This window comes from Gobius niger (genome assembly GCF_951799975.1).
Source record: "Gobius niger genome assembly, chromosome: 9".
Lineage (NCBI taxonomy): Eukaryota > Metazoa > Chordata > Actinopteri > Gobiiformes > Gobiidae > Gobius > Gobius niger.
The window spans coordinates 20,423,223-20,447,863 of NC_136860.1; the positions used below are offsets into that span (position 1 = coordinate 20,423,223).

The 24,641-nt window shown below is 40.2% G+C and overlaps 1 protein-coding gene across 2 annotated transcripts; it reads left to right on the top strand.

Annotated features, from left to right (window-relative positions):
- Positions 1-3,166: 3,166 nt before the first annotated feature.
- Positions 3,167-23,758, top strand: arhgef7a (Rho guanine nucleotide exchange factor (GEF) 7a). 2 transcript variants are annotated; one of them, XM_079562494.1, is made up of 21 exons: positions 3,167-3,623; positions 6,877-6,960; positions 9,289-9,373; positions 12,324-12,457; positions 13,197-13,398; positions 13,484-13,572; positions 14,524-14,618; positions 14,699-14,794; positions 14,958-15,080; positions 15,957-16,095; positions 16,224-16,283; positions 16,373-16,516; positions 17,383-17,469; positions 17,552-17,630; positions 17,698-17,837; positions 17,999-18,220; positions 18,289-18,382; positions 18,471-18,560; positions 21,665-21,764; positions 21,846-21,900; positions 23,462-23,758. In XM_079562494.1, the coding sequence occupies exons 1-21, from the start codon at positions 3,459-3,461 to the stop codon at positions 23,582-23,584; spliced, it is 2,406 nt and encodes an 801-aa protein (XP_079418620.1). In that variant the 5' UTR covers positions 3,167-3,458; the 3' UTR covers positions 23,585-23,758. The 2 variants fall into 2 exon arrangements, with proteins under 2 accessions (XP_079418620.1, XP_079418621.1); XM_079562495.1 differs by lacking the exons at positions 21,665-21,764; positions 21,846-21,900; positions 23,462-23,758 and adding an exon at positions 18,849-21,242 and having other exon boundaries at positions 3,171-3,623.
- The last annotated feature ends 883 nt before the right edge of the window (positions 23,759-24,641 follow it).

Consider the following 24,641-nt stretch of genomic DNA (forward strand, 5'->3'; position numbering starts at 1 on the left):
TTGTGAGAGCTCACTGCATTATTTGGTCAACTTATAAAGACACTTTGAAGTGCCCTTATAAAGAAAACGGCAAACTTTCTGTTTCAGTTCAACTGAGAAAAATGTCCTGATCCTGTTACTTTTCTGTGAAAGAAAGTGGAAACATATAAAGCACGACTGAAATGCCTGGAGCCATGCAGTCAACAACATCCTTGGATACAAACCCATGGTGACAGGACCTCAAAGGCGCAGCCACATCCCTTGGTACTAAAGACACAGCTGGCCCCAGGAGTGAGCCTTCCTGACAACACTCTCTCGTATACTTAGCAAAACACGATGCAGGAGATGCATCAATTAGGCTACTTTCCCCCCCTGAAATAGTCATCCAGGCTGTTTGCTTATTTTTTCTTTTCCCCCAGAATTTAATGATAGGCTATTGGATTCCCAAATTCCTTCAGGTGAGAAGCCCAGTATAAAAGGGCTTCATTCAAACTGCAGTCTTTCCGGAATATTAAAATCAGCATTAATCAATCAGTCAGTCATTGATGACATGGTCACCATATCTGGAGAAGGGCCATTTGTAAGTATTTTTCAATACGATTTATTCCATTTTAGACTAACCCCACACAACAGTCAGTAAGGAAACACTTCATTACGTTTTGGAGATAATATACTCCAACAATGAGCTGAAACTGCCCGTGAGTGACACAGGAAGGGCAGCCGGTGCAACTGACAGAGCATCACGGACTAAACTGAAAGGTTTCGTCACGTGGTGTTTACACAGATTTTAAACTTCATGAGAAGTTTAATCAGAACTTTCTCTATACAATGGCTTTTCTCAATAGGTCTGATGTTATTAACAACAGTAAACCTAACTTAAGTACATTAAGCATCATTCATTTGAAAAAGAAACATTTTTGCTAAGGCAATGCCTGCGCACATTGTAGTGAAACAGCACCTAGCATTGGTAAGAGTGTTTTCTTTGTGCAGAGCTCCACTCAGTGGCCAAAGATTGACATTTTAAATGGATAAGTTTACATTACAAGCTAAACAGAGCAGGCAAGGCAAGTTTATTTGTAGAGCACAATTCATACGTAACACAAGCTAAGTGCTTTACAGTTATCAATCCACACAACATCAGTGTAATAAAAAATAATTCATTCATTCATTACTGTAAAAGCAAAGAGTGTAGATAAAAGATACTTTCAGTTGATCTCAAAGTAGCTTTTATCAACCACTGCTAATGCTATTATTTTTATCATGCGTTTATTTGTTATTTATTGTTTATAGCTACTTTTTGCCCCCTAAGGTCTTTGTAGTCATAAGATACCTCTATTTACTATTTAATTGTTTGCACATTTCCTGTCTATTCTGCACACCCTGAGTGTTTCTTGAGAGCTGATGGAACAAGTGAATTTCTCCATTGTGATATCAATAAAGGCTTATCTTATCTTATTTTGTCAGAACAGGTGCATTACCAGAATAGAAAAAATATTTAGAACAACCTTTCTATCCATTGTCTGCTTGATCCAGGGCCGGGTCGCAGTCTCAGCAGAGATGCCCAGACTTCCTGATCCAGGCACACCTCCTCCAGCTGTTCTGGGGGGACCCTGAGGCGACACCAGGCCAGCTCGGAGACATAGTCCCTCCAGCGTGTCCTGGGCCTTCCAAGAGGCCTCCTCCCAATAGGACATGCCGGATGCATCCAAAACAGATGCCCGAGCCACCTCAGCTGGCTCCTTTCGACGTGAAGGAGCTGTGACTCTACTCCAAGCTCCTCTCGGGCAACTGAGCTCCTCACCTGATCTCGAAGGGTGCGCCCAACCACCCTGCGAAGGAAACTCAATTTGGCCGCTTGTATCCGCGATCTTGTCCTTTCAGTCATTACCCAGATCTCATGACCATAGGTGAGGGTGGGAACGTAGATCGATCGGTAATTTGAGAGCTCTGCCCCCCGACTCAGCTCCCTCTTCATCACAACAGTCTGATACAGCGACCACATCACGTTCCTTTAAAATAAATGTACACAAGTAGGCTAAAAGTAAAAAAAAAAAAATGCTTTTGAGTAGGTTTTTGACTATTAAGTAAACTGTAAGTTTGATTCATGTTTCAAATAATGACGTTTCTTATGGGAAACAAATTACTAATTAATGTGAAAATCCTAATCCTTCTTTGGAAAATACCATATATACAACTGAGTTTGCAATTTTTAATAATAATCATAATGAAAAAAGAAAGCACCAAAATAACCCTGATCAAAGGTTTTGTTGTCAACAAGGCCTATGATGAAAAGTGCACCACCTACTGTGAAATATGTGTTTCGCTGATGCCACTGGCTCCAGCAGAATAAAGTGACAGTCCGGTTAGTCTCATCTCAGTCTCTTGACCTCAATATCATTGAGCCACTGTGGGGAGAGCTCAAACGTGCAGTTCATGCAAGACAGCCCAGGAACTTACAGGAACTGGAGGCTTTTTGCCAAGAAGAATGGACCACTTTACCATCAGAAAAAATAAAGAACCTCATCCACAAATATCACAAAAGAATCCAAACTGTCATTGATGTTAAAGGGGGCAATACACAGCTGGGGTATGTAAACTTTTGGTCAGGGTCATTTTGGTACCTTCTTTTTTCATGATTTAAAAATAGCAAACTCTTTTGTTTCTCCATAAATGGCTTCACACAATCACTAACTATGAGTGAAAAAATCGTTCTTATTCTTTGACAAATAGTATTAAAAAAAATCAAAAATTCTGCTAGGGTGTGTAAACTATGCAAATTATACACGCAGTTAATACCTATGTCTCAACTGTTTTTGTTATTTATGTTATTTGTACAGATACATAGAGATACATAAAATTAACCCAAAAAAACACCTGGTTCCTTAGGCCTACATATCTAGTATGATAGCCTACATCTTTTTCTGCTATTATGCCTACCAGTGATGAATATTAGGATTTCTCCATGTGTTAAGCTTGAGATTAGACAGCAATGTAATTTGTGCGTCTACTGTCATCACAACGTAGAACTGCCGCGACAGTCAGCGCTACACCAGCAACCTCAATGGTAATTAAATATTTTAACAGAAATTGAGATTTTTTACAAAGGAACTTCTTAATCTATCCCATTAAGCACAACTATGCCATGAACTGGTTGAGCTGCGGACCGTGACGTCATAGGATGGATTGGTGGCTGGCGGCAGATGCGCACGTTCGCAGCCCACTGCCTCAGCGCATCACAGCGAGCTGCATTTGACAGCTTGCCAGGTTAGAAGGGGGATCGCAAACGGCACGGGGAGGAAGCGGACCTGCTCTGCCGTCAGCTGCATCAGCCGATACGCCACTGGGGCTTTCTGCTTTCTATAACCTACACCTCAAGCATCATATTTTCGCCATGTCTCCTTTGTAACGCACAGCACTGTTGTCCGCCTGTAGCCAAGCCCCAGCGCTTAGAGAAGCGCATAGGCCTGCTGTGACTGGAGATGAATTCGGCAGAGCAGACGGTGACATGGCTGATAACGCTTGGTGTACTGGAATCACCGAAAAAGACCGTCTCGGACCCTGAGGGCTTCCTGCAAAGCTCCTTGAAGGATGGGGTAGTCTTATGCAGACTTTTGGAGCGCCTCAGCCCGGGCTCCACGGACAAAGTAAGAGACATTTCGCTATAGCCTACATACACTCCCGCTTCTAGTCACACAGAAGCCCGCCCTACCGGCGTGTCTGTGCGCTCCCCGCATCCATAAACTGACGCGGCTTGTTGTCTGCCCGCTGCCCACTGGTCCATGAGGCGATTTCTTTTGTAGGTCACAGCAGCCAGTGTTATTGTCTTCTTCAGCTCTTTACGCTCCGAACAGGCAACATGAGATAGAAAAAGACAGGCCGACCGCGTATTGATCGACTGCTAAACGTCGAAAATGCTGCAGCAGTCAAGATTATGAGCGGATTTTGCTGTTGTGTTGTTAATACATACGTCTTTTTGGCCTATGCTATGCGTCTAAAATCTAAGTCTTTAATTCTCATAATCCAAATACTTGTCGTGGCTTGTCATTCTGTTTGGATGATACGCTGATGATCCAGGGATGTCTCTCCACCGAGCAAGAGCAGAGGCTATCGCCATTGACTTCAATGGAGCCATTCAGCATAAAACAACAACAAAACACACAAAATAACCAGCAGTTTGAGTGTCTGTTTATTTCAGGTAAAGCAGAATACACTATAGGTTTAGGATACAATTGTGTAATGAAACACTCATCATAGTATATGAAGGTCTTTCATGGTCATCTTGAGCCAGTTTTGTTATTGAACTGAAAGTCTAGATTCTGAGGCTTTGTGTAAAGGCATATATACTTGTTTAGTCATGATTCATGAATGAAGCTACATTTTCACTTCTGCAAATTTGGCATGAGGACCACTTGAATCAATGAATTATATGTGCTATAAATAGATTTGTGCCAATTAGAACAATTCAGGTAAGGTATTTTTTTTTTTTAGTCCAATTTAGACCCTTGATTTGAAGTTTTGACCTGCTTTAATCCTGATTTATTCATGATCTAAACCTGGAGGTAGGCTACTCAGATAGTCAAATATTTTATGAGAGGTATTCAATGTGAAATTTGAGAGCGAGGGGGAAGTATGCCCTTTACATTTGACCTATATTTTGGCAACCTGTAAGGAAATTGTAAGGATTCATAGCTATGCTCACGGTCCAAGTCTTATTGTCTTATTGTGCATGTTTTGGGTTCAGGGGGGGAAATACGGAGAAAACCAGACCTTCAAACCTTCAAACTCATCAGATAGAGCCCTGCAGAGTCAGGGAATCAAACCACCAACTACTCAAACATGAGTGCAGTTTATGAGTATCTCGGCACCCAGGCTGAAGTTGCCATATCTAATAAGCCGAATTCACAAGCATATCAATCTTTCCCATAAAGCAACTCAAAGCAAAATAAAGCAACATAAATTTCAATTCCAGAAGCTATTTGTAATTTAAAAGGCCTTGTTTTTTAATCATGATGATATAGTTCAACATGAAAAGAGTTGTTTTGTTTCATCACAATTCTGCATTTATTTCACTTTATTTCTCTCTTTCTGCTCTCGTTCTTCTCCTGCACTTCCTCCTCTGCGCATTTTAAGTCCATATGTTTCTACATGAAGATGCCATAGATCAAATTGCCTTCACTACAAAGCATGCCTCGCTAACAGCAAGCAGCAAGTGTTTTAACCCCTTTAAACTGTTGCACTCTATGATAATCTCAAATACAAAAAGTGGGGCCAATTGGGAAAGTAAAGCGTTGAATATTTAACTCACATAGTGTAGACGGGGCCGCAAACATTTGCAATTCTTGTTCACCCCTCGATACAAAAATTGACAAAAAATAAATTGGAATCTGAATGTCTACTAAGATCGGGATAGCTATGGGTCACAGCATTTTTCAAACCATTTTTGAGACAGTTGTATATTTTAAGTCAGTGAACCACAACTGGTGGGTTGGGACTCAAAGGTGGGTCACGGAATCATTTTCAGTGGGTGTCGAGCCTTTCCTTGGGAACATTTGTTTTAATATTAATCTGTTGAAAAAATATTGACCTCAGTTTGATGACTGAACAATAACTTGCAGTAAATTCCAGTGTTTTAATTTAGATAACAATTTTAATTCTTGTTTGGGTCCTGATACCAGTTGAGAACCACTGTTTTCGGTAACATTAGAACTGCTCCGACAAAAAGAGGGAGAGGTGGTCACACAGGCTGTCTACAACCTTTTCCCACAAGCTACTTTTACAAAATGAACACAGCAGTAACAATAAAAACAACAATACTACATTATTATTTACCTAAACAATGTTAAAAGTTGAGTTCAGTGCACTCTTAGCTTCAAGTAGGCGAACAAAGAGAAAATGCGTTTCAGTTGTTTTGCCAAGACAATTTGACTCATTGAACTTATACAGAAATACAAGCCTTTGGGGAGCTAATTCGAAAGAACTTGCAAGATAATATTCCCGAGCTACTGATTGGAGACCACTGTCCATGCGCCAGCTGCTGCTTTCATTTGGTGTAAATCTATATATGGCAAATTCACTAGTTTTCTATTCATCTTCTCACCGGGCTGAACACATCCTCTTGCTCATGACAGTGACAATACTCTGGACAGAGACATCACTTTGCAGGAACTTTTCGTAGTTTCTGCAGATTCTTGTGTTTGCTCACGGCTCAGGGGTTTCATTATGTAGGCGACGACCTTCCTGAGCGGCCACGGTCATCCTTCCCTTGTGGAGGAGCAGCATCTCTACTATGAGCTCCTTCCAGGTGATAAGCTCTACACCTACATGCAAAAGAAGTAAAAAAAATCATGTTAACCGTGAATCCCACGCGCACCATATCAAGTCTAGTTTGAGACTCCAACACACATACATTGAATTGATTCTGCAGCATTTTACCTACATTTTTGTATTTGCTCGTTGTTCAATGAAGAATAATCTCAATAATCCCAGTAGATCCACATGGACAGGGTGTAATCGATGTAGTGGATTACGTGTGTTTTCGCATGATGAGCATAGATCCATGATGAGGAGTCAAAATAGCCGCGATGGGTGAACGTATGTGCGGAAACGGATCAGAGAAAGCCGTGCGCGCATAGGCTGTAGGGAGAGCTATGGGGTTCTTTATTTGTCGACGTCATTTCCCCCGACCCAACTACAGCCTCCTGCACTTCCCTGCTGCACGATTTGTGTTGAGCCTGCGGTAGTAGCGCCAGGCCCAGAGAAAATGCATACCGAGCAACGAGCTTCTTTCTCAGGGCGGATGAACCCGACGCGATCCGCTGTGTGACCGATAAACGCTGTGCAGACTTGTTCCGGAGGCGTGTGTCTGACCAGGCTTTTTGTTTTTGATCCGCTTTGCAGATCTACCACGAACCGAAGAACGACGGAGAATGCCTGAGCAACATAAAGGAGTTTCTCAAGGGCTGTTTGTCTTTTCGCGTCGAGGTAAGCGTCTTTTCTGGTCCTCCTCTCTATTGATTGGTGGTCATTTATGTTTAACAGGGGAGTTCAAGGGTGGGAAAACGTAAAGATGTTTTTGGACACAATATAGTGAATAATAATTCAATGTGCGGTGACAGGCTGTGCCGGAGGAGGCTCCTGGGAAGAACAATCGCCCATCTCCCCGACTGGCTGTTGTCCTGTGTTGCTATTATCTGGCAACCCGCTTCATCAGTATTATGAGTTATAATTTTAAACATGAAACGCTGATCTGCAATGAATACGCGCACAGTGTTTAAAATCGTTGTGTTGCTTGTTTCCAATTTCACTAAAGCTATATTAGGTCACATCACCCGCCTAATATACACTTTGTTTAGTTCTTACATGTAATCAGTTCTTATATGCAATCACAGTGTTTACATGCCAGAGATGTTTTCAATATGTGCAGCCATGATTAAGGCAAATTGAGGACAGTGTGCCGTTCAAGGAAGTGTCTTTGCATAGTGGCCCCATTGAGCCACCATGGTTCAACAATGCAGCCCAGTGTTGTCAGTATTGTGTCTCCAAGACTAGGTTCCCTCTAACCAGTTGATACATAAAGGCGTAAGGCATAATAATTATAATAGACTATTTTTCTTCAGTAAGTGTGTTTCTGTACAGACCGTGCAAGCAGTGTAACCCTTGGCCCTAACCGTATTTGGCTCTCCAATTGGGTTCAAATTTGTGTGACTTATGGTCTTGACAGAGCTGGATTACAGCAGTTTTAAAATGGCAGCCTTCCTCTTTCTGGTCATACGAGCATAGCAAATAGTTGTTGTCAGATATGCGTCTGTTCCCCTGCAAAATACTAGCTTGTTACAAAGGTTATAAACCTGGAAAAAAGAGAATTGTGGACATTTTTGCTTTTCTGCTAGAAAATATTAAGTGCAATCTTCAGCATCTGTTCAATGGCTGAGTTCAATCAATCAATCAGGTTTTTTTCTATAGCGCTTTACAGCAACACATTGGCAGACCAAAGGGCTTTACATAAAAACAAAGAGAAAAATAAAACATAAAATGACACAAAATATAAAAACACTAGCACACAACACAAAGTTGTTCATATTGGATCCTCAGATGGTTATAGAGGGGATAACTGCACATTCAAAAAATGTGGCATCTTAGGATGCAGACATTGCTTGGAAAATAAATAGTCAAATGCGGGTTTTGGTGCTTCATCTTGCAGAGGGCTTCTTGCACACCAGTCGTCACTGCCTGTGACTTTCTTAATTTGGCACAATGCACTCCACATTTGAAATCCTTTAGTCCCTGAAGATGTGTCCGTAATCAGAGCGGAAAAATCTCCTATCTCTGAGCCCTCATCCAGAGTATCCTAATGACAGGGAGAGCCGACAGCTACATTCACATCACTACCAGTCAGTGTGATGAAGAAGCCTGTGATGGTCACACCTACCCTTAATTCAACTCACGGGAAATAACACTGGAAATATTCCTTTGGCATCTGCACAAAACTAGCTTTTGACAATATGTTCTTGTAACCAGAACTGTGTGTTATTTCATAGTGATGGTTTCAACTGCTACTGCGGTGGTGCCACTTGACTAGGGCTGCACAATATATCGCAAAAAATATCCTATCGCGATATTAGGTGATGCAATATCCGTATCGCAAGAAGCCACAATATATCACAACATCACTAAAGGGATCGACACATTTTTTTTGCAAACTCAGCCAAAAAATGCACAGAATTTATGCATTTGTAAAAGTTCTAGTTACTTTTTAGTCAAACATTTCCTGATTTAGTTACATTTTTGTCTTGTTGTGCTGATGTTCTTTTTTATGTCTTGTTTTGACACAATTTGCTGAAAAACTAGTTACATATACTGAGAATGGAACATATGTTGACATGGTTTAGTGAAATATTGCAATAATATCTTTATCGCGATATTGCACAGCAGCATCTTAGTTACTAGTTACTTCAACATGGTGCAGCCCTACACCTGACTATCTTTTCCAATTTCAAAGTTATGGAAAATTTGAAATAATAGATGTGATGCTATATTGCCTCCTGATATATGTGCTTCCTGTTTTAAAAATCTACTGGATGGTGATGGTTTAGGCATTTGATATCCTGATGTGGATTAAGAAATGTTGATAACTGTAAATAATGATGTATTCCAGATGATCATTGTGTAGTTTTTGTTAATCAATCAAGTGAATTTGACTTGATATACTGTACTACGGTGATTACTAATTTGTTGTGATATTATCTAAAGTTAAACATAGCTGATTTGATTAATTTATTTTGATTGTCTTCTCAATTTCTTCCCATACAGCCTTTTGAGGCAAGCGACCTGCTCCTGGGCCTAAACTTTTCCAAGGTTCTGTGCTCTCTGGTTTCCCTGAATAAAGTAACAGCAGGTTAGTACAAAAAACATTGACAGTGCCGTGAAAAAGTATTTGCCTCTTCCAGAATTCTTACATCCCTCTATATTTATCACACTTAAATGTTTCCAATCATTGAAACCAATGTTTATATCACACAAGGACATTCCCAGTGAATACAAAATGCAGTTTCCAAATGATTATCACATTTATTAAGGGACAGAAAAATCCAAACCTCTCTGGCCCTGTGTGAAAAAGTCAATGGCCCCCTCTGTGATTAGCTGTGAAATACCGGTAACCAAATTTGGACTCCAAAAGTGCATCAACGGCTCATCCAGGGGGTCACCAAAGAACCCAGAACGTCTGAAGATCTGCAGCCGTCACTGGGCTCAGTCAAAGTCAGTGTTCATGACTCGACTAGAAGATAAACACTGAGCAAAATGGCATCCACAGAAAGTTCCAAGGTGAAAACCACTGCTGACTAGTAAAAACGCAATAGCTTGTCTCTCTCGTCAAAAAACATCTGGATGATTTCCTTGACTTATAGAGGAATGGTCTGTGCGACTCATTACATCTGGCAGAAAAACAACGCAGAATTTGATAACAAGAACTCCGTGAAGGACCTGGACAACCTGCTGTCATTGATGGAAAAATAAGTCTACCAGGAACTCCGACCGTCAGTTCAAGCCCTCAAGATCAAGCGCGCTTGAGTTATGCAGCAGGACAAGGATCCTAAACATACAAACAAATCCACTTCTGAAATGCTCACAAAAGAACAAATTAAAGTTTTGGAGTGGCCAGGTCAAAGTCCATGTAGCGTAACTTTGGTCTCAACATTGGGGGGGGGGTTAAGATTCCATAATCATGTTATGTTTCTCTGTGAATACATGGGGGAGGAAACTTCGAGCCAAATACAAGCAGTTTCCTGCATTCTGGGTCATTTTAGCACCTGGAGAGTGATACCTTTTGATTAAAGAGACTGAAGGACAAAACATTAAATCAAACCATGGTCCCAAACAGTGCTTTAACTCTGAAAAGAGCAGTTTCAATAAGATTATAATATCACCCAAAGATCATAACTAATAGCTATGGGCATAATTTTATAGTAGTGTTAATTCAAAGTATAAGGCTCGGTCCACTTAGTCCCACTGATAGAGGAGTAAAACCAGGAAAACCGGGCTCATTTCCTTAGACATACTTTAGGAATAACTTGCAGATCAATCCTGTTGGCTGTTGACTATGCGAGTATTTGACCAATCTTCACCAAATAAACACCAATTTAAAGCCCGAGCAGGGGCATAACATAGCACCGTGAACATAGCACTCTTAACATTTAAATGCAGACAGTTAATGTGCATTATTTCCCCTCAATTACCGTGGCTCTCCTCTACTCTGAGGTGTGCGGGCTGGAGCTGCACTGACGTCGGTGCGCACTGTGGGCGCAGCGGCTCTGAGGTGCTTTTTCTCCGACACACAAAATAGTTTTCTTTTAAAGATCAGTTTAAAATATGAAACCAATGTCAAAGAAGCCAACATATTTATACCTTTTATATAGCCTACTGATTTTGTTCATTCATTAGGGGGCAATATTGGGGGGGTTAAATTGAGTTGTTCTGACCATGAACTGACCTTAAAAGGGCACTTCGAGAGTGGGCTAAAATCTCTCCTCATCGATGTGACAAACTCATCACCAGTTACCGCAAACACTTGATCTCAGTTATTGCTGCAAAGGGCAGCCCAACCAGTTATTAAGTTCAGGGGGCATTTACTTTTTCATACAGGAGAGGCTTGGATTTTTCTCATCCTTAATAAATGTGTGATAATCATTTGCATTTTGAGCATACTGCTGATGCGCTGCAGAAGGAATCCAATTTCATTTCAGCTTTAAAATAACTTAAGGACCTTGTCGTTTCCTTAAAGGAATAGGCCACCGTTTTTACATACTAAGATATGTTCTTAGCTCACTTTAGTCGAGTTAATATATCCCCGTCTGGTCTTTGTCCGCGCGCTCTGTCACGCAAACGGAGCACATACGCAGCCTCTCCCACATGTCATATAGCTCCGAAAAAGCTCCCGATAGAAGCTACCAAGCTCTTCCACGTGTTCCCTATTTAAATAAAGTTACGTGAAGTGTTTTCATGCGAAGTATATTTACCCAGAAATGTAGCATGTCGATTTTATAAGCAAATAAAAAGGGGGACTATATTGTGAGGCGTAATGATACGAGGAGCACAGCGTCCGCGTAGTAACTCCTAAAGACTTCCCCCGCTCACTTCCGGCAATAACCTTTAGGAGTTACTGCGCGGACGTTTTACTCCTCGTATCATTACGCCTCACAATATAGTCCCCCTTTTTATTTGCTTATAAAATCGACATGCTACATTTCTGGGTAAATATACTTCGCATGAAAACACTTCACGTAACTTTATTTAAATAGGGAACACGTGGAAGAGCTTGGTAGCTTCTATCGTGAGCTTTTTTGGAGCTATATGACATGTGGGAGAGGCTGCGTATGTGCTCCGTTTGCGTGACAGAGCGCACGGACAAAGACCAGACGGGGATATATTAACACGTCTAAAGTGAGGTAAGAACATATCTTGGTATGTAAAAACGGTGGCCTATTCCTTTAAATAATTGCCCACGCCGCCTTTGGTAATGCCGGATCCTGTTAGATCTCAGAAGCTTAGGGTATGGCCTACTTAGTACCTGGTGCAGAGACCATGGGGGAATACAAGGAAGCTTGGGTGAATGTGGCGTGTGAGTGAGTGGTTGGTGGTCTTTCTGTGTGTTTGCATGGGTGAATTTGAAGCACACATTGTGTGGCGTGCTTTAAATTAAATGCCAATCCAAAATGGTCTCTGAAAGAGGATACAAAAATTGGTTTAGTTTAGAAAAGAGACCATTGTGTGGCTGCATTGGGATGACGATGTGTACATTTACAGACTGTCAAGGTTTATATTCACTTATTTCTACCCTCTTTGCACAGATATTGGAGTTGGCAGTGATTCAGTCTGTGCCCGATACTCCTCAGCCCACCGCATTAAATCATTTGAGTCGCTTTCCTCCCAAGCTTCACTGGGCCGATCCTCCAAGCTGCTTCAAAACCAGTTTCGTAGTTTGGTAAGTCTTGAGCTTGTAAGCCTCTTCAGAATTTCACTGACTACATTATTACCTCTTTTTCACATTTACTGCGCTCACAACACTGTGCCCATTTGCTCCTGTTTTGTTGCATTTCAACTTGGTACCGGACCAGGGCCAGACCAGGGTCTGGTCAGGGCTGGACCAGGGTCCAGTATGGCCAAAGCGAACCTTGCTGGTGCTTATTTGACATGGACAGACTGCTGGCTGATTTGCCAGAGTGACTGTGTTCTGAAACGGCCATACGCAGGCATTACGCAATTTAACTTTTCATGGTTTGCTGATTGCTAGCATTAGCCTTGTTAGCTTTCATTCTCAGTTAATCTTTTAGCTGCATCTTCTCATCAAAAATCTGTAATTGTCCAGTGTCCATCTCGCTGCTGTCTGATTTCCCTTGATTAAAATTCAATGTAATATGTGTTGTTGTAGTGCTTCTCAACTTTCCTCCTGTGGGACCGCCCCCCACTACAGAGTGACTACTGTAATAGAAACAAAGTAGCCTACTGAGTAGAGTAAAGGCGCATAGCCTGTGTCTTGAATTGTGTAGGCTTGAAATGTGCTATTTGGAAAATGCCAATATCTGTAAATACAGACAGGGGTGCTCTGTGTGGCTCTTGTGACTGTATTTTGTAAAATCCATGAACCATGAAGCTCTCCCACAGTGTTTGTTTCCGTCTCCTCACTGTCACAGTATATTCACTGTATTTTTGTACATTAACAGGACATGTCAGAAAACAGTGGACAGCAACTGCTGGTCAAGGCACGGTTTAACTTTCAGCAAACCAATGAGGATGAGCTCACCTTCAATAAGGGTGACATCATCAATGTGACTCGCCAGGAGGAGGGTGGCTGGTGGGAGGGGGCCCTGAATGGAAAGACTGGCTGGTTTCCCAGTAACTATGTCCGGGAGGTCAAAGGGTCTGGTGAGTATCTGTGCTCCATTCACCCCAACAGTATGTTAAATTTCATTTTTTATATTTTTTTCTTTTACTGTTGCTCTGGTTACAGACAAACAAGTGTCACCCAAGTCGGGTACACTCAAGAGCCCACCTAAAGGCCTCGACACTTCCACTATCAGCAAGACATACTACAACCTGGTAATAATGCACATTTAATTACCTTTTATGGGGTGTGATGAATGATGTATGACAAAAGCCAATCACATGACTTGCTGGATCTTCAATGAAGGTTCTTGAGTCATGATCTGTACTCTGTAGTTGAAGTGTCGAACGTTTTGCCTCTCATCCAAAAGGCTTCGTCAGCGCACTAAAGCTTCAGCTCAGCCCAGATAAAGACCACAAGGTGGAGTTCAGCTTGGCTCAGTCCCTTCCCTCTATTAACAGCTACACTCACCTGTGGGTAAACATCTTTGTAGTTATGAGTCTTTGTAGTTCTAAGTCTATTTGTTGCAAAGAAGAGGAATGCAAAGAGCATTATATTGGAGAAACCAAACAAGCGTTACAGAAGAGGCTTTATCAACACCGCAGGGAAAGCACAAGCGGCCCTCAGTCTGCAGTTCACCTCTACCTCAAAGCCACCAACCACTCCTTTGAGAGGTTAAAATTGTATCTTAAGAAAAACGTTGGTTTGAAAGAGGAGTCAAAGAAGCAATTTTGCAAAGAGAGAGAGAATCCCTCCATGAGCAGGAATGGCTCTGATTTTATCTTTCCCCATTGTACAACAATCTCATGCGCATCAGACCTGGAGGGCTCTGGATGAGAAGCCAAACGTTTGACACTTCAGCTATTGAGTACAGAAGATGACTCAAGAACCTTCATTGAAGATGGACAACGCCTGTACGACTGAGAGCCTACACAGACATGACCTTCTGGAGTGAAGAAGAATATAACGTGACACATTTTGTTGTTAGGAAAGGGGGGGGGGGGGGGGTTCACTGCTCAACCCACTGATGAAAAAATTCAAAAAGACATAGCTGTGAGCAGCTTTAAAGCGTTGATGTGGAGTTTATTATGCCGCCAGATTGGGATGTGTAAGGTTTCTTGAAATACACTGGCTGATCATACTCACGAATTTTCACATTTTTGCAGGTTTTACAAAACATTTTAGAAACAGAAATTGAATATTCCAAGGACCTTCAGAGTCTCCTCACAAGCTATTTGCGACCACTTCAAAATGCTGACAAGTAAGCATTGAGAATAACACAGAACAAAAATGACCCGTTATATCATCTTTAAATGTTTCATATTGCACATTTCTTTTCAGGTTGAGCTTCTCAGATGTGGCTTTAATTCTTGGTAATCTGGAGGAGATTTGCACTTTCCAGCAGATGCTTGTCCAATCCCTGGAGGAGAGTACAAAGTTAGTGTCTCCCAAAATACTCTTTTACTGTATAGTAGGGATGTCTTCTTATGTTGAAGAATAGTGCTACCATGTACTGTTTTCAACTGAGGACAATTTACCTATCAAACAGCTTCAATCTAAGAATTTATCTGAAAATGTATTTTATTTTATGTTATTTTAGACTTCCTGAAAGCCAACAACGAGTAGGTGCCTTTTTCCTGAACCTCATGCCACAGATGAAGGCACTTTATGTGGCTTACTGCTCCAACCACCCCTCAGCTGTGAATGTGCTAACCCAACACGGGTAAATCACCATATAATTACATTTACACATTATATACTAGCAAACTTCCTCACAATTTTGATGGTCTCTCATGCTGTGATGCTAAGCTCTCATGTTGTAACTCCTTTGTGTTTACGTCCACAAAGTCATGTTTTGTTTTGCTTTTTGGAACATGCTCAGAGGAGCCAAATCCATCGCAATAGAATTGAATTTGGACCACGTGGTGGTGCAGTGGTTGGTGCTCGTGCTTCACAGCTTCTAGGTCCCGGGTTTGATCCCATCTAGGAAAAAAGTTTTCATAGTATTCATTACAAAAAGCAGCACAGGATTCAGCTTATAAATCATCATGTAATGCTCCATTGTGAAAAATAGACTCCTAAAAGCTTCAAGCTTATCAAACAGGGGCCCATCACACCACCACCCTGAGCAACATAGCTGACACAACCAAAAACTAACAAACAGGATCTACTCATGTGGGACATGTCCAAATGAAATGCATATAATTCTACATCCGATGTATCAACATTTAAATACCTCGAAATGATCCATGTGCAGAGAGAAAGTAGTTCTAAAATGAGGGTGATACTTATATGTAGAGTACTACCACTGTATGTATGCTACTGGTTAAAAATGTGTACAGTGAACTGAATCTCTTCTTTTTTTTATTACATTGCTAGTTTGTTACGTTGTTTGTTATGTATCCCACGTTGTAGTGGGAGTGTAAAGTTGGACATCTGGCCAACACTTAACTGACTAACTCAAAGATTTGCTTGAGTTCAAACAACCACACACAGAAAATTAAAGTATAACTTTATAACTTTAGCATTTTTGTGTTGCCTGATAAGTAAGCAAGTGATTTCTTAAAGTTGTTTTATTTTTTTCCCCGGGTTTCATCAGTGACTATTTGGGTGAGTTCATGGAGGGTCATGGAGCGGTCAACCCTGGCACACTAACTCTTACCACAGGCCTCAGCAAACCCTTCATGCGACTGGACAAATACCCCAATTTACTTAAGGAGCTGGAAAGGCACATGGAGGTGAGACACTGTAAATGGACATTTACATGTTATACTGTCTGTATATACAGTATGTGTGTGAGACAAAGAACCAAAACTAAACATTTGTACCACATGAAGGAGTTCTCTAAAATCCTTTTCCCTTTTAGGAGAGCCATCCCGACAGGACAGATATACAAAAGGCCATGGTGGCATTCAAAAATCTCTCTGTAAGTTAGGTTTGTTGTGCTTCTTTCAAAACATATTAACATTTTTTTATTTATTCTTTTAAAACATTTAACACTTTATTTTGTTGTAGACCCATTGCCAGGACGTGAGGAAACGAAAAGAACTGGAGCTGCAGATTCTGACTGAGACGATACGACTTTGGGAGGGAGACGATATTAAGGCCCTTGGCTCAGTCCTCTACATGAGTCAAGTCCTTGTTCAGAGCGGCTCTGAGGTAATGTAATCACAACTCTCTTTGAACAAGAATCTATAAGAATCTCTCCATTTGGGGAAATTACAAGCAACCCTTAGCATTCAACCTAATTATTCCCTTAACCACTTTGTTTTTTATGCATTCTTTTTTCCTCTGACTGATCTCTTGATTGAGGCATCTCAAGCACCAAAAAGCACTAGCAAGTTGATTTTTACAAAAGCCTTGTCTGCAAGAGTGTATTGTGTGATAATGATGATAACATGTTACGAAGCAATCCTTGTCTAACTGGAGAGCACCCTCTTTAAGAGAACTATTTAAAGTGACATCTTCCTGACATTTCCTCCATTATCATTATGAAATAATATCTCACTCGCTCACTTAACGCTGTAATTACACACTTTGGTCTGACAAAAGAGCTGCTGCATCAAAGCTGTTCAGTCAAAAGCTGTTTGGTAGATGCAGCCAGATGTCAGATACTAGGGCTGTACAATAAATCGGCAGATTATTGTCATCACATCATTAGGTGACGCAATATTCAAATCACAAGAAGTTACAACATACTGTGTCACAAACTCACTGAGGTCTTACATCTGGCAGGATTTACGCCTTTTTTTATGCTGGAAATGACAGTACAGCTGATTTGATCTTTTGTTTACATGTAATGTAATGTCCTGGGTTGAAATACTTTTGGATATTATTGTGTTAAAAATGAGCTATAGAATGTTGTAATTTCTTCTCATGTGGTGAAGCCCTATTCAAGCTAATGCAAATACAGAATAAATTAGGTTCTGTAAATAATTAATGTATGTTGTACCTTTGCATTTAGAATAAAGAATTCTGTAATCAGGAATCACAAATGTGTAATACAAATGAATTGCTTTCACCAGGAGAGGAGTGAGCGATACCTCATGCTCTTTCCCCATGTGCTCGTTATGCTGTCCGCCAGCCCCAGGATGAGTGGGTTCATATTTCAGGTTTGAAAAGCTGTTTCTGTTAATGTGGAGAGTTGAAAGAAGTGACTGTGATTCATATATTTGTTTGTTGTTGTTTTTTCAGGGGAAATTGCCTCTTTCTGGCACGATAGTAAGCAAATTAGAAGACTGTGAAGCCCATAAAAATGCATTTGAGCTCAATGGTAAACATAATCCAATATACTGGCAAGTGTTGTTTGTTCCATTGTTCTCATGACTTGTATTTCTTAGGCACGCTGTTTGACCGCCTTCTAGTGGTGTGTCTGAACCAGCAGGATCTTCAGGACTGGATTGAACACCTCACAAGACAAATCAAACACAATGCGGCCTCTGCCCCGAGTCACAAGCCACTCACAGTTCCCTGTCACACGGTGAGAGTTGTCAATGCATCCGATACAGAGCAGAGTGATTTAACAATTATCTAGATCTGGTGAACCTGTTTTAGTCCTAGTTATATCATGGTTGTCTTATATTAATTACTCTATAGAGTTGCAGAGGGTCTCATCCAAACCTGTGCAAACCCATTTTTCAGCTCCCATCTCACCCCCTCACTCCTTCCCGGCATGCTGAGGGGAGGTCCATGACAGTCGCTCCCACCTACCACACCTTGCCCCACCCCTCGTCCCATGGGACATCCCACAGCTCCATGATGTGGGGTCCTCTCGAGCCCCCCAACACACCAAAGCCCTGGAGCCTGAGCTGCCTGAGACCTGCCCCGCCATTACGGCCCTCCGCAGCACTCTGCTACAAGGAGGTGAGCCTCTCTAAGCTCGTAATGTGGTCTTCTATTTATGTGTTAAATCTTTTTTTATCCGTGAGCAGGATTTAAGTAAAAGCCCCAAAAGTGTGAAGAAGCTCCTTCCAAAGCGAAAGCCTGAGAGGAAACAGTCTGAGGAGGAGTTTTCCCTGAGAAAGAGTGTGTACATTTCTTATTTGGGTTAGAATCCTACAGTGTGAGGTTTGACACTGATCTTTTATATGTACATGGTGTCTCTGCCAAACAGGCACTGCTGCTTTGGAAGAGGACGCCCAGATCTTGAAAGTTATTGAAGCATACTGCACCAGTGCCAAGACAAGACAGACTCTCAATTCAAGTAAGATATTTACACAATCTTGGCATTGTAACTTTTCTTCTGTTTTCTTTTAACACTGGTATCCTAAACTGAGCTTGATTAACCTTTTGCTTCTTCTTTCTCCTTCATCCCTGGCTTATTTACATTGGGTTGTGTCTTCATTGTTTTTTTGTTTTTCTTCCATTTGTGTTGCGTTTTCCCATGTTTTTATGCTTTTTGTTTGGGATGTCTCTGGTTCCTTTTGCAAATTCCCTTTCCTTTTTCCACTCTGTGTCTTCTTTCATCTGCTCAACAATGACTCCTGAGCAGCCTGGCAGGGCACTGACCTGATGCACAACCACGTGTTGGCTGATGTCGACCGGTCCTGTGTGGACTCTCCGGGCCGCCGTAGCAGCGTGTCGCGGCCAGAACTGTCCTCGGACCTTTCTGAGGACTCAGACTATGACTCCATCTGGACCACTCATAGTTACAGGATGGGCTCAGTGCCCCGCAAAAGCTGCATCTCTCACCAGAACTAATGAACGTACAGAACACTGTAGCGTGATATACTGCAAGCTTGCCTCTTTTATTTAATGTATTTAAAAAAAATGAAAAACACTAGGGGTTTTAATTTATTTTCTATTAGATTTGTTCATTTTGTGTTAATTTATTTCATTTTATTTATTTATTTATTTTATACATTATTCTTTATATTGAGCATCTTACTGTTGCCTTTCCTCTTTCCTTTTTATGTGCCTCCTCTTTCTGTCGATGTCTTGAGTAAGTGTTTAGTTGTTCTTAATGTTTTTTTTCTTGAATGTGACCGCTCCCCTTGATCATTAATGTGTTGTCTCGGCGAGTCGAGAGAACGTGGATGTCTGAGTGAAATACAGGGGAGGGGGAGGTAAGGGACCGAGTAATTCCTGTCTGATATTCAGATGAACTTCAGGAACTAGTGCGTTTTATTCAGCATGTACTATTACTGTACATCTACACTTCTCAACACATACAAGTGCACAAACATACACAGGCCATGATTGGAAAGTAAAACATTTTCATCTCTAAAATGTAGAATCAATAAATAACAGCTTGTATTTATTACTAAAGTGACGAAACAAAGGACCAAGGTACAAGCTAATAACTTGTCCATAAGAAATACACAAAACTTAAAATGTATTCACAGAACTGAACATTCCTTGAAACCTAAATAAACGTCAGTAATGTTTCATTATTTAGAAGATGATAATCTAGTACATTTCTACATTTTTTCATTTAATATTGCTTTTCTTAACAATGCTGCAATGTGCTGGATTGGCTAATCCCACGAAGCCATCATCAGCACATTTTATTCAACCTTTTATTGAGAAAACCATGCCAATAAAAAGTGTTGACATCTCGCCCCTGTCGCCACGTTTGGAGATTAGTTTTTCGTGTCTGAGCATTTCAGACTATATTTCACTTTTCAGTGTAGACTGGTAAAAACAAAAGCATCATGAAAACGCCAGACAATGCCTCGTCTGTCTTGTCTTAAAATGCTAATTTAGTTTAATTCACATTGTAATAATGTCTTCATTCCAGTCTGATATTGAAATCTTATTAATACCGCAGGATCTCACACTCACTAGCAAAAGATAAAGACTTTTTCTTGGTTGTCTATTATAATCGACCTTGTAGTGCCAGAATGCAATTGTATAATCTTTATCCCGCAGTGTATTGGATTCAGTCCCCTAAAGTTCTCCCAGTGCTAGCTCAAGCTAACTAAATAGAAAAGCTCCATTGGGCATAATATCATTGTTCCTTTGGCATGACATCATTTCCTGACATACAATGTAATAATTACTTGACTCTTGCATCAGTGACTATTTTTATGAAGAGATATTTTTGCAGGAATCCTACAGAAAGCACATGTTGAGATTCACTTCGACTAGAACACTACTGTAAGCAATGTCACAAAATGCATCTACATTATAATAATTTCTAGATTGTGTGTTTTTATTGTTTTTTTTTTAATTAAATATTATTTATGTCAATGTTTACAAAAGGATCTCTGGAACATTTAGTTTTTGTACATGTTTATGGCTCAAAGGTTGACACTGGAAAAGTGTGTTTGGATTATTTTGCACAATCATGTAACGGGCCCTTTGGGTGGGTGGGGTAGAATCTGTTATATATATAGTATTTTCTGTCGTCTGCCTATAGAGTGTGAAATAGTCCTGAAGGTAGACATAAGTATTTAGTGTTACTGTAAAGTAAATACTCATTTGAAGAGTACTCTCTCCTTCAGTGTCCGAGCGCTGAAGTGCTAAAATAGTGTGTGATGATACAGATTTCTATGTAAAATGCTCGTTCAACCTCAGAATACTGTCAGTGGACTTAACTATAAAGAGCACATTGTATCCCTCTGTAAATAATAGTTGTCCTGAAACAAAGTCTGCTTCTATATTAGTATTTGAGCTAAGAATATTACTGTCCATATGCTTTGCGCTATACTTTGTGGCAGGTGTATTCTGTGGTATAAAAGCTGTCAACTGTGGGACAGGCGGGGTAAAAAACAAAACAAAAAACAAGCATTGTCCTCTGTGTGCTCTGTATTAAATCCACACATGACTGTCACTGTTAGCAGCGCCGTCAGTGTACTGTTCAACACTGCTGAAGTGTTCGAGTCCTTGTGTATTATGAGTTTAATAAATCTGTTTTTTTGGTAAATGGCGGGACTTTTATGGTTTGTATGAAGCGTTTGAGTTGAGCCAAAACATACGCATTCACAATTATTAATTTTCAATTCGAATTTTTTTCATTTACAAAACAAATATGGCTATAGATGAATCTGTTTGACCATAATTGTGAGGCTCTCCACTCCAGTACCATTCTAAACAGTTGTATTCCTTATTGGTCTGGACTGTAAGCCATGTGCTGTTAGGCCACTACCCGATAGTTGTGATCATCAATTTGATTTTCCACACCAGTTAATATATTGTTGTTTCCTTTGCATTCGGCCTTACTTTCTCTTTGCTTCCTCTTTGCACTTGCACGGCTAACAAACTTTGCTCCTTCCTGCTTATCCAGACAAGTTTTTCAGGCCGATATGGTTGACACTACAATAAACTGACGTGTGATTCGATGAGTGCTCTTGTGTCCTGAAACAGGGCCTCAGAGGAACCCAGGGCTACATGTGATCGTCCCTGGTCAAGACAAGGTTCTAATAGAAGATCCAAGTCGCAATGGTCAAAGTCGCTTGGAGGAAAAGTAAGATGCAGTCGATTGATCTGCAAACTAAATAATACGTAAATGCTGTAATATTTAACTGTCACGCTCTTCACTTCAAAGGAGCTTGGTAGATATTGTGTATGCCTTACGGGATGAAGTTCAAGAACTGAAACAGGTAAAAATCCAGTTGTCAAAGAATGGTTTACACTACTAGTGCAAAACTTTTTAAATAGGTTTATTAAGCACCACATTATGTCCAGCCCACTCAGGTTCATTAGGACTTCTGATAGTGACAATATGTTCTTATTGCCAGACCAGAGTTTTCTTTTTCATACCTTTTCCTTTACCTTTTTCATCAAACCCAATGGATACATTTTACGTACTTTAAGGCGTTTTTATGCAAAGTTATTTCTTAACTTCGCTTCAAAACCATTCCCGGAGTTTTGAGCCACTTGTGCATCTTTGAGTAATTTTCAGATCATTACCTGTGGCTGTTGTTAGGAAACAATTTCTACACCTCTTGATCTTTTGCTACGCTTAATCCTTTCATCACAAAGTAAAATCACTCGCCATAGCTTCACTACAGCCACATGCGCCAAGCAGTGTTTTTTCTTTTTCTCTTTATCGAAACAGTTGTGCACCAAAGCACAACTGGATATTCTGTTTTAGCTGTTTTAGATCGATATTGTATTTTTGCTCTAACAAAGTGTAAGATGGTGATAAAGATGGTTTTGACATTATTACCAAATACCTGCAAAAAGCATAAGCCCCTTTTCTTAATATAAGTAATATATAGTGGCATTAGTGTTCAGATCCTTTACAACTGCATACACTTTCCAGTGCTTGTGCTGATTTTGAACATTCAAAATGATACAAGCCGGATTGTAGATTTCTTATTAAACAAAATGTACATTTTTAGAATCAGACTTCATCATAATAAAAGCAGAAATGACTGTATTCACTGTTTCAAATCACTGGCTTCAAGTGCAAGTCGAGTCTTAATTTAATCAGCGGCTCTCAAGTCTGAATCAAGTCCCAACACTTTGAATTTGAAGTCCAGTCAAGTACTGACGTACTGAATAATCCAACTAGATTGGGATATTTTTTTCAGCCTGGGGAATTTTACTAAACTGGTATTATAGTGCAAATAACTTTAGCGCACTAATAATGTTGTATACATCTGGAAAGGTTCTACTTTAAATTTAGTGTAGATCAAGCATTTAAGGGAAAAATCAAAACATAGCTAAACAACAAAGCCTTAAAGCAAATAAATGTGTGGTTATAAAGATGTTATTTGTTTATATATAATATGATACTTTGTGTTTTTCATCGGCCCCATGTTAGTTAGTATGGCTAAAGGTGCTTCTGCTTGTCTGCTTGTCAGAAGTATCAGTTCGAGTCTTTCAAAATTGACTTTTGTGAGACTGAAAATTAAAATCATGTGACAATCTCTCTTGCAGCATTAATATTTTTCTTTATTGGTAATGACATAACTCACTAGATGGTGCAACGAGCACGTCAATGCCACACAGTTACTGCAGGCACCAGCCTGTGTATGTGCATAAGTTAAATAAATGGCTTATATTATGTTTTGAGGAGTAAATCTTCTCACATCACAGGGCTCAAACAAGCCAATCACAAGCCCTGGTCCAGTTTTTCCAGTCAAGTCCACATTTCTGGTATGCAAGCAACTGATAAGTATAACCCATTTCTAACTTCTCATTATTTTCTTACAGGATACTAAAAAGATGAAGAGGTCATTGGAAGAGGAGCAGAGAGCTCGAAAGGACGTAGAAAAGGTGGTACGGAGAGTTTTGAAGAGCATGAATGATCCAACATGGGACGAGACCAACCTTTGAGTCACTGATTAGCTAATGCTTAAAGAAAGTCTGCAAATCTATACTGTTCATGTGCAGATGATTGAAAATGATGCATTATCTAATGAGCCTCTTATCTCTGATCAGAGACTGCATATTCAGAAAGTACTGACTGGCCTGAATAGGTTATTTATTTCAACAAATCCTCAAACATCAAGTTGGATCGACGGAAACCTTTCTCATTTATTATTGTTTACAATCTCTTCCTGTGGTACGTGAACAGAGGAAATGGTCTGTAAGAACATCAAAATATTTTATGGTTTGTTATTTAAATGTATAAAAATCAGCTCCTGAGTGAAATTTACCTTTGTCTTTTGTACTGTATTTGTGCTGTGGTCATTGTTTTATGTCACAGAAATTGTACAGATCTACTCACAGTGTACTGAGTCTTGTAAATAGCCTACTGACAAAACTTAAAATAAAAGATGTAAAAAGTTGTGTGTAAAAACTTTGCAAAAATGTTAGAGGGTGTATAATACTTTGGATAAATATTTTATGATCATTGTCCGTCATATGTTCCCAGATATTATACTGACAATTATGTCACATTCTCAAAAACACTACTTTTTGTTGTAAACTACTCTGTTTTTGTCGTAAAACACTTTTTGTTTTGGTTTAAAGATGATTATCAGATTAAAAGCAGAAAGATAGTGGTGCCACTTTGAAACAGTTTGTAAATGAACATAAAGAGACTTCTATTGTTGTAGCTACCTCACTCTCATTTCATTTAAAGTTTGTGCTCACATATTGTGGTTGTGTCCTCATGAAGCTTAAGGCAAAGCAAGTTCAGCTATAGTTGGGAAAGACGCTTAAACAACAATTTAGCGCATCCTTTTTAGCGCTTTAAATAAATTGTGACATTCCCGTGAGTCTTTGCGTCGCTGGCGCCGCTAATTTCGTCATCAAGGTCAACTCGGGGACACTCGGCTCAGTGCGGTGCTGTGGTAGACTCACTATCTTGTCTAAAGTCTCAAGATGTTGTTTTGTTAACGTTGTAATAGTTGGAAATGAAATGACCAAAGCATAATTCATTGTAATA

What these genes read in the sequence shown, in the direction of transcription:
- arhgef7a (XM_079562494.1), top strand. Translation starts at nt 3,459, where the DNA reads ATGAATTCGGCAGAGCAGACGGTGACATGGCTGATAACGCTTGGTGTA. An exon ending in CCGGGAGGTCAAAGGGTCTG is followed by an intron (nt 13,399 to 13,483) that starts GTGAGTATCTGT and finishes CTCTGGTTACAG; the next exon opens with ACAAACAAGTGTCACCCAAG. An exon ending in TGAGTGGGTTCATATTTCAG is followed by an intron (nt 17,470 to 17,551) that starts GTTTGAAAAGCT and finishes TTGTTTTTTCAG; the next exon opens with GGGAAATTGCCTCTTTCTGG.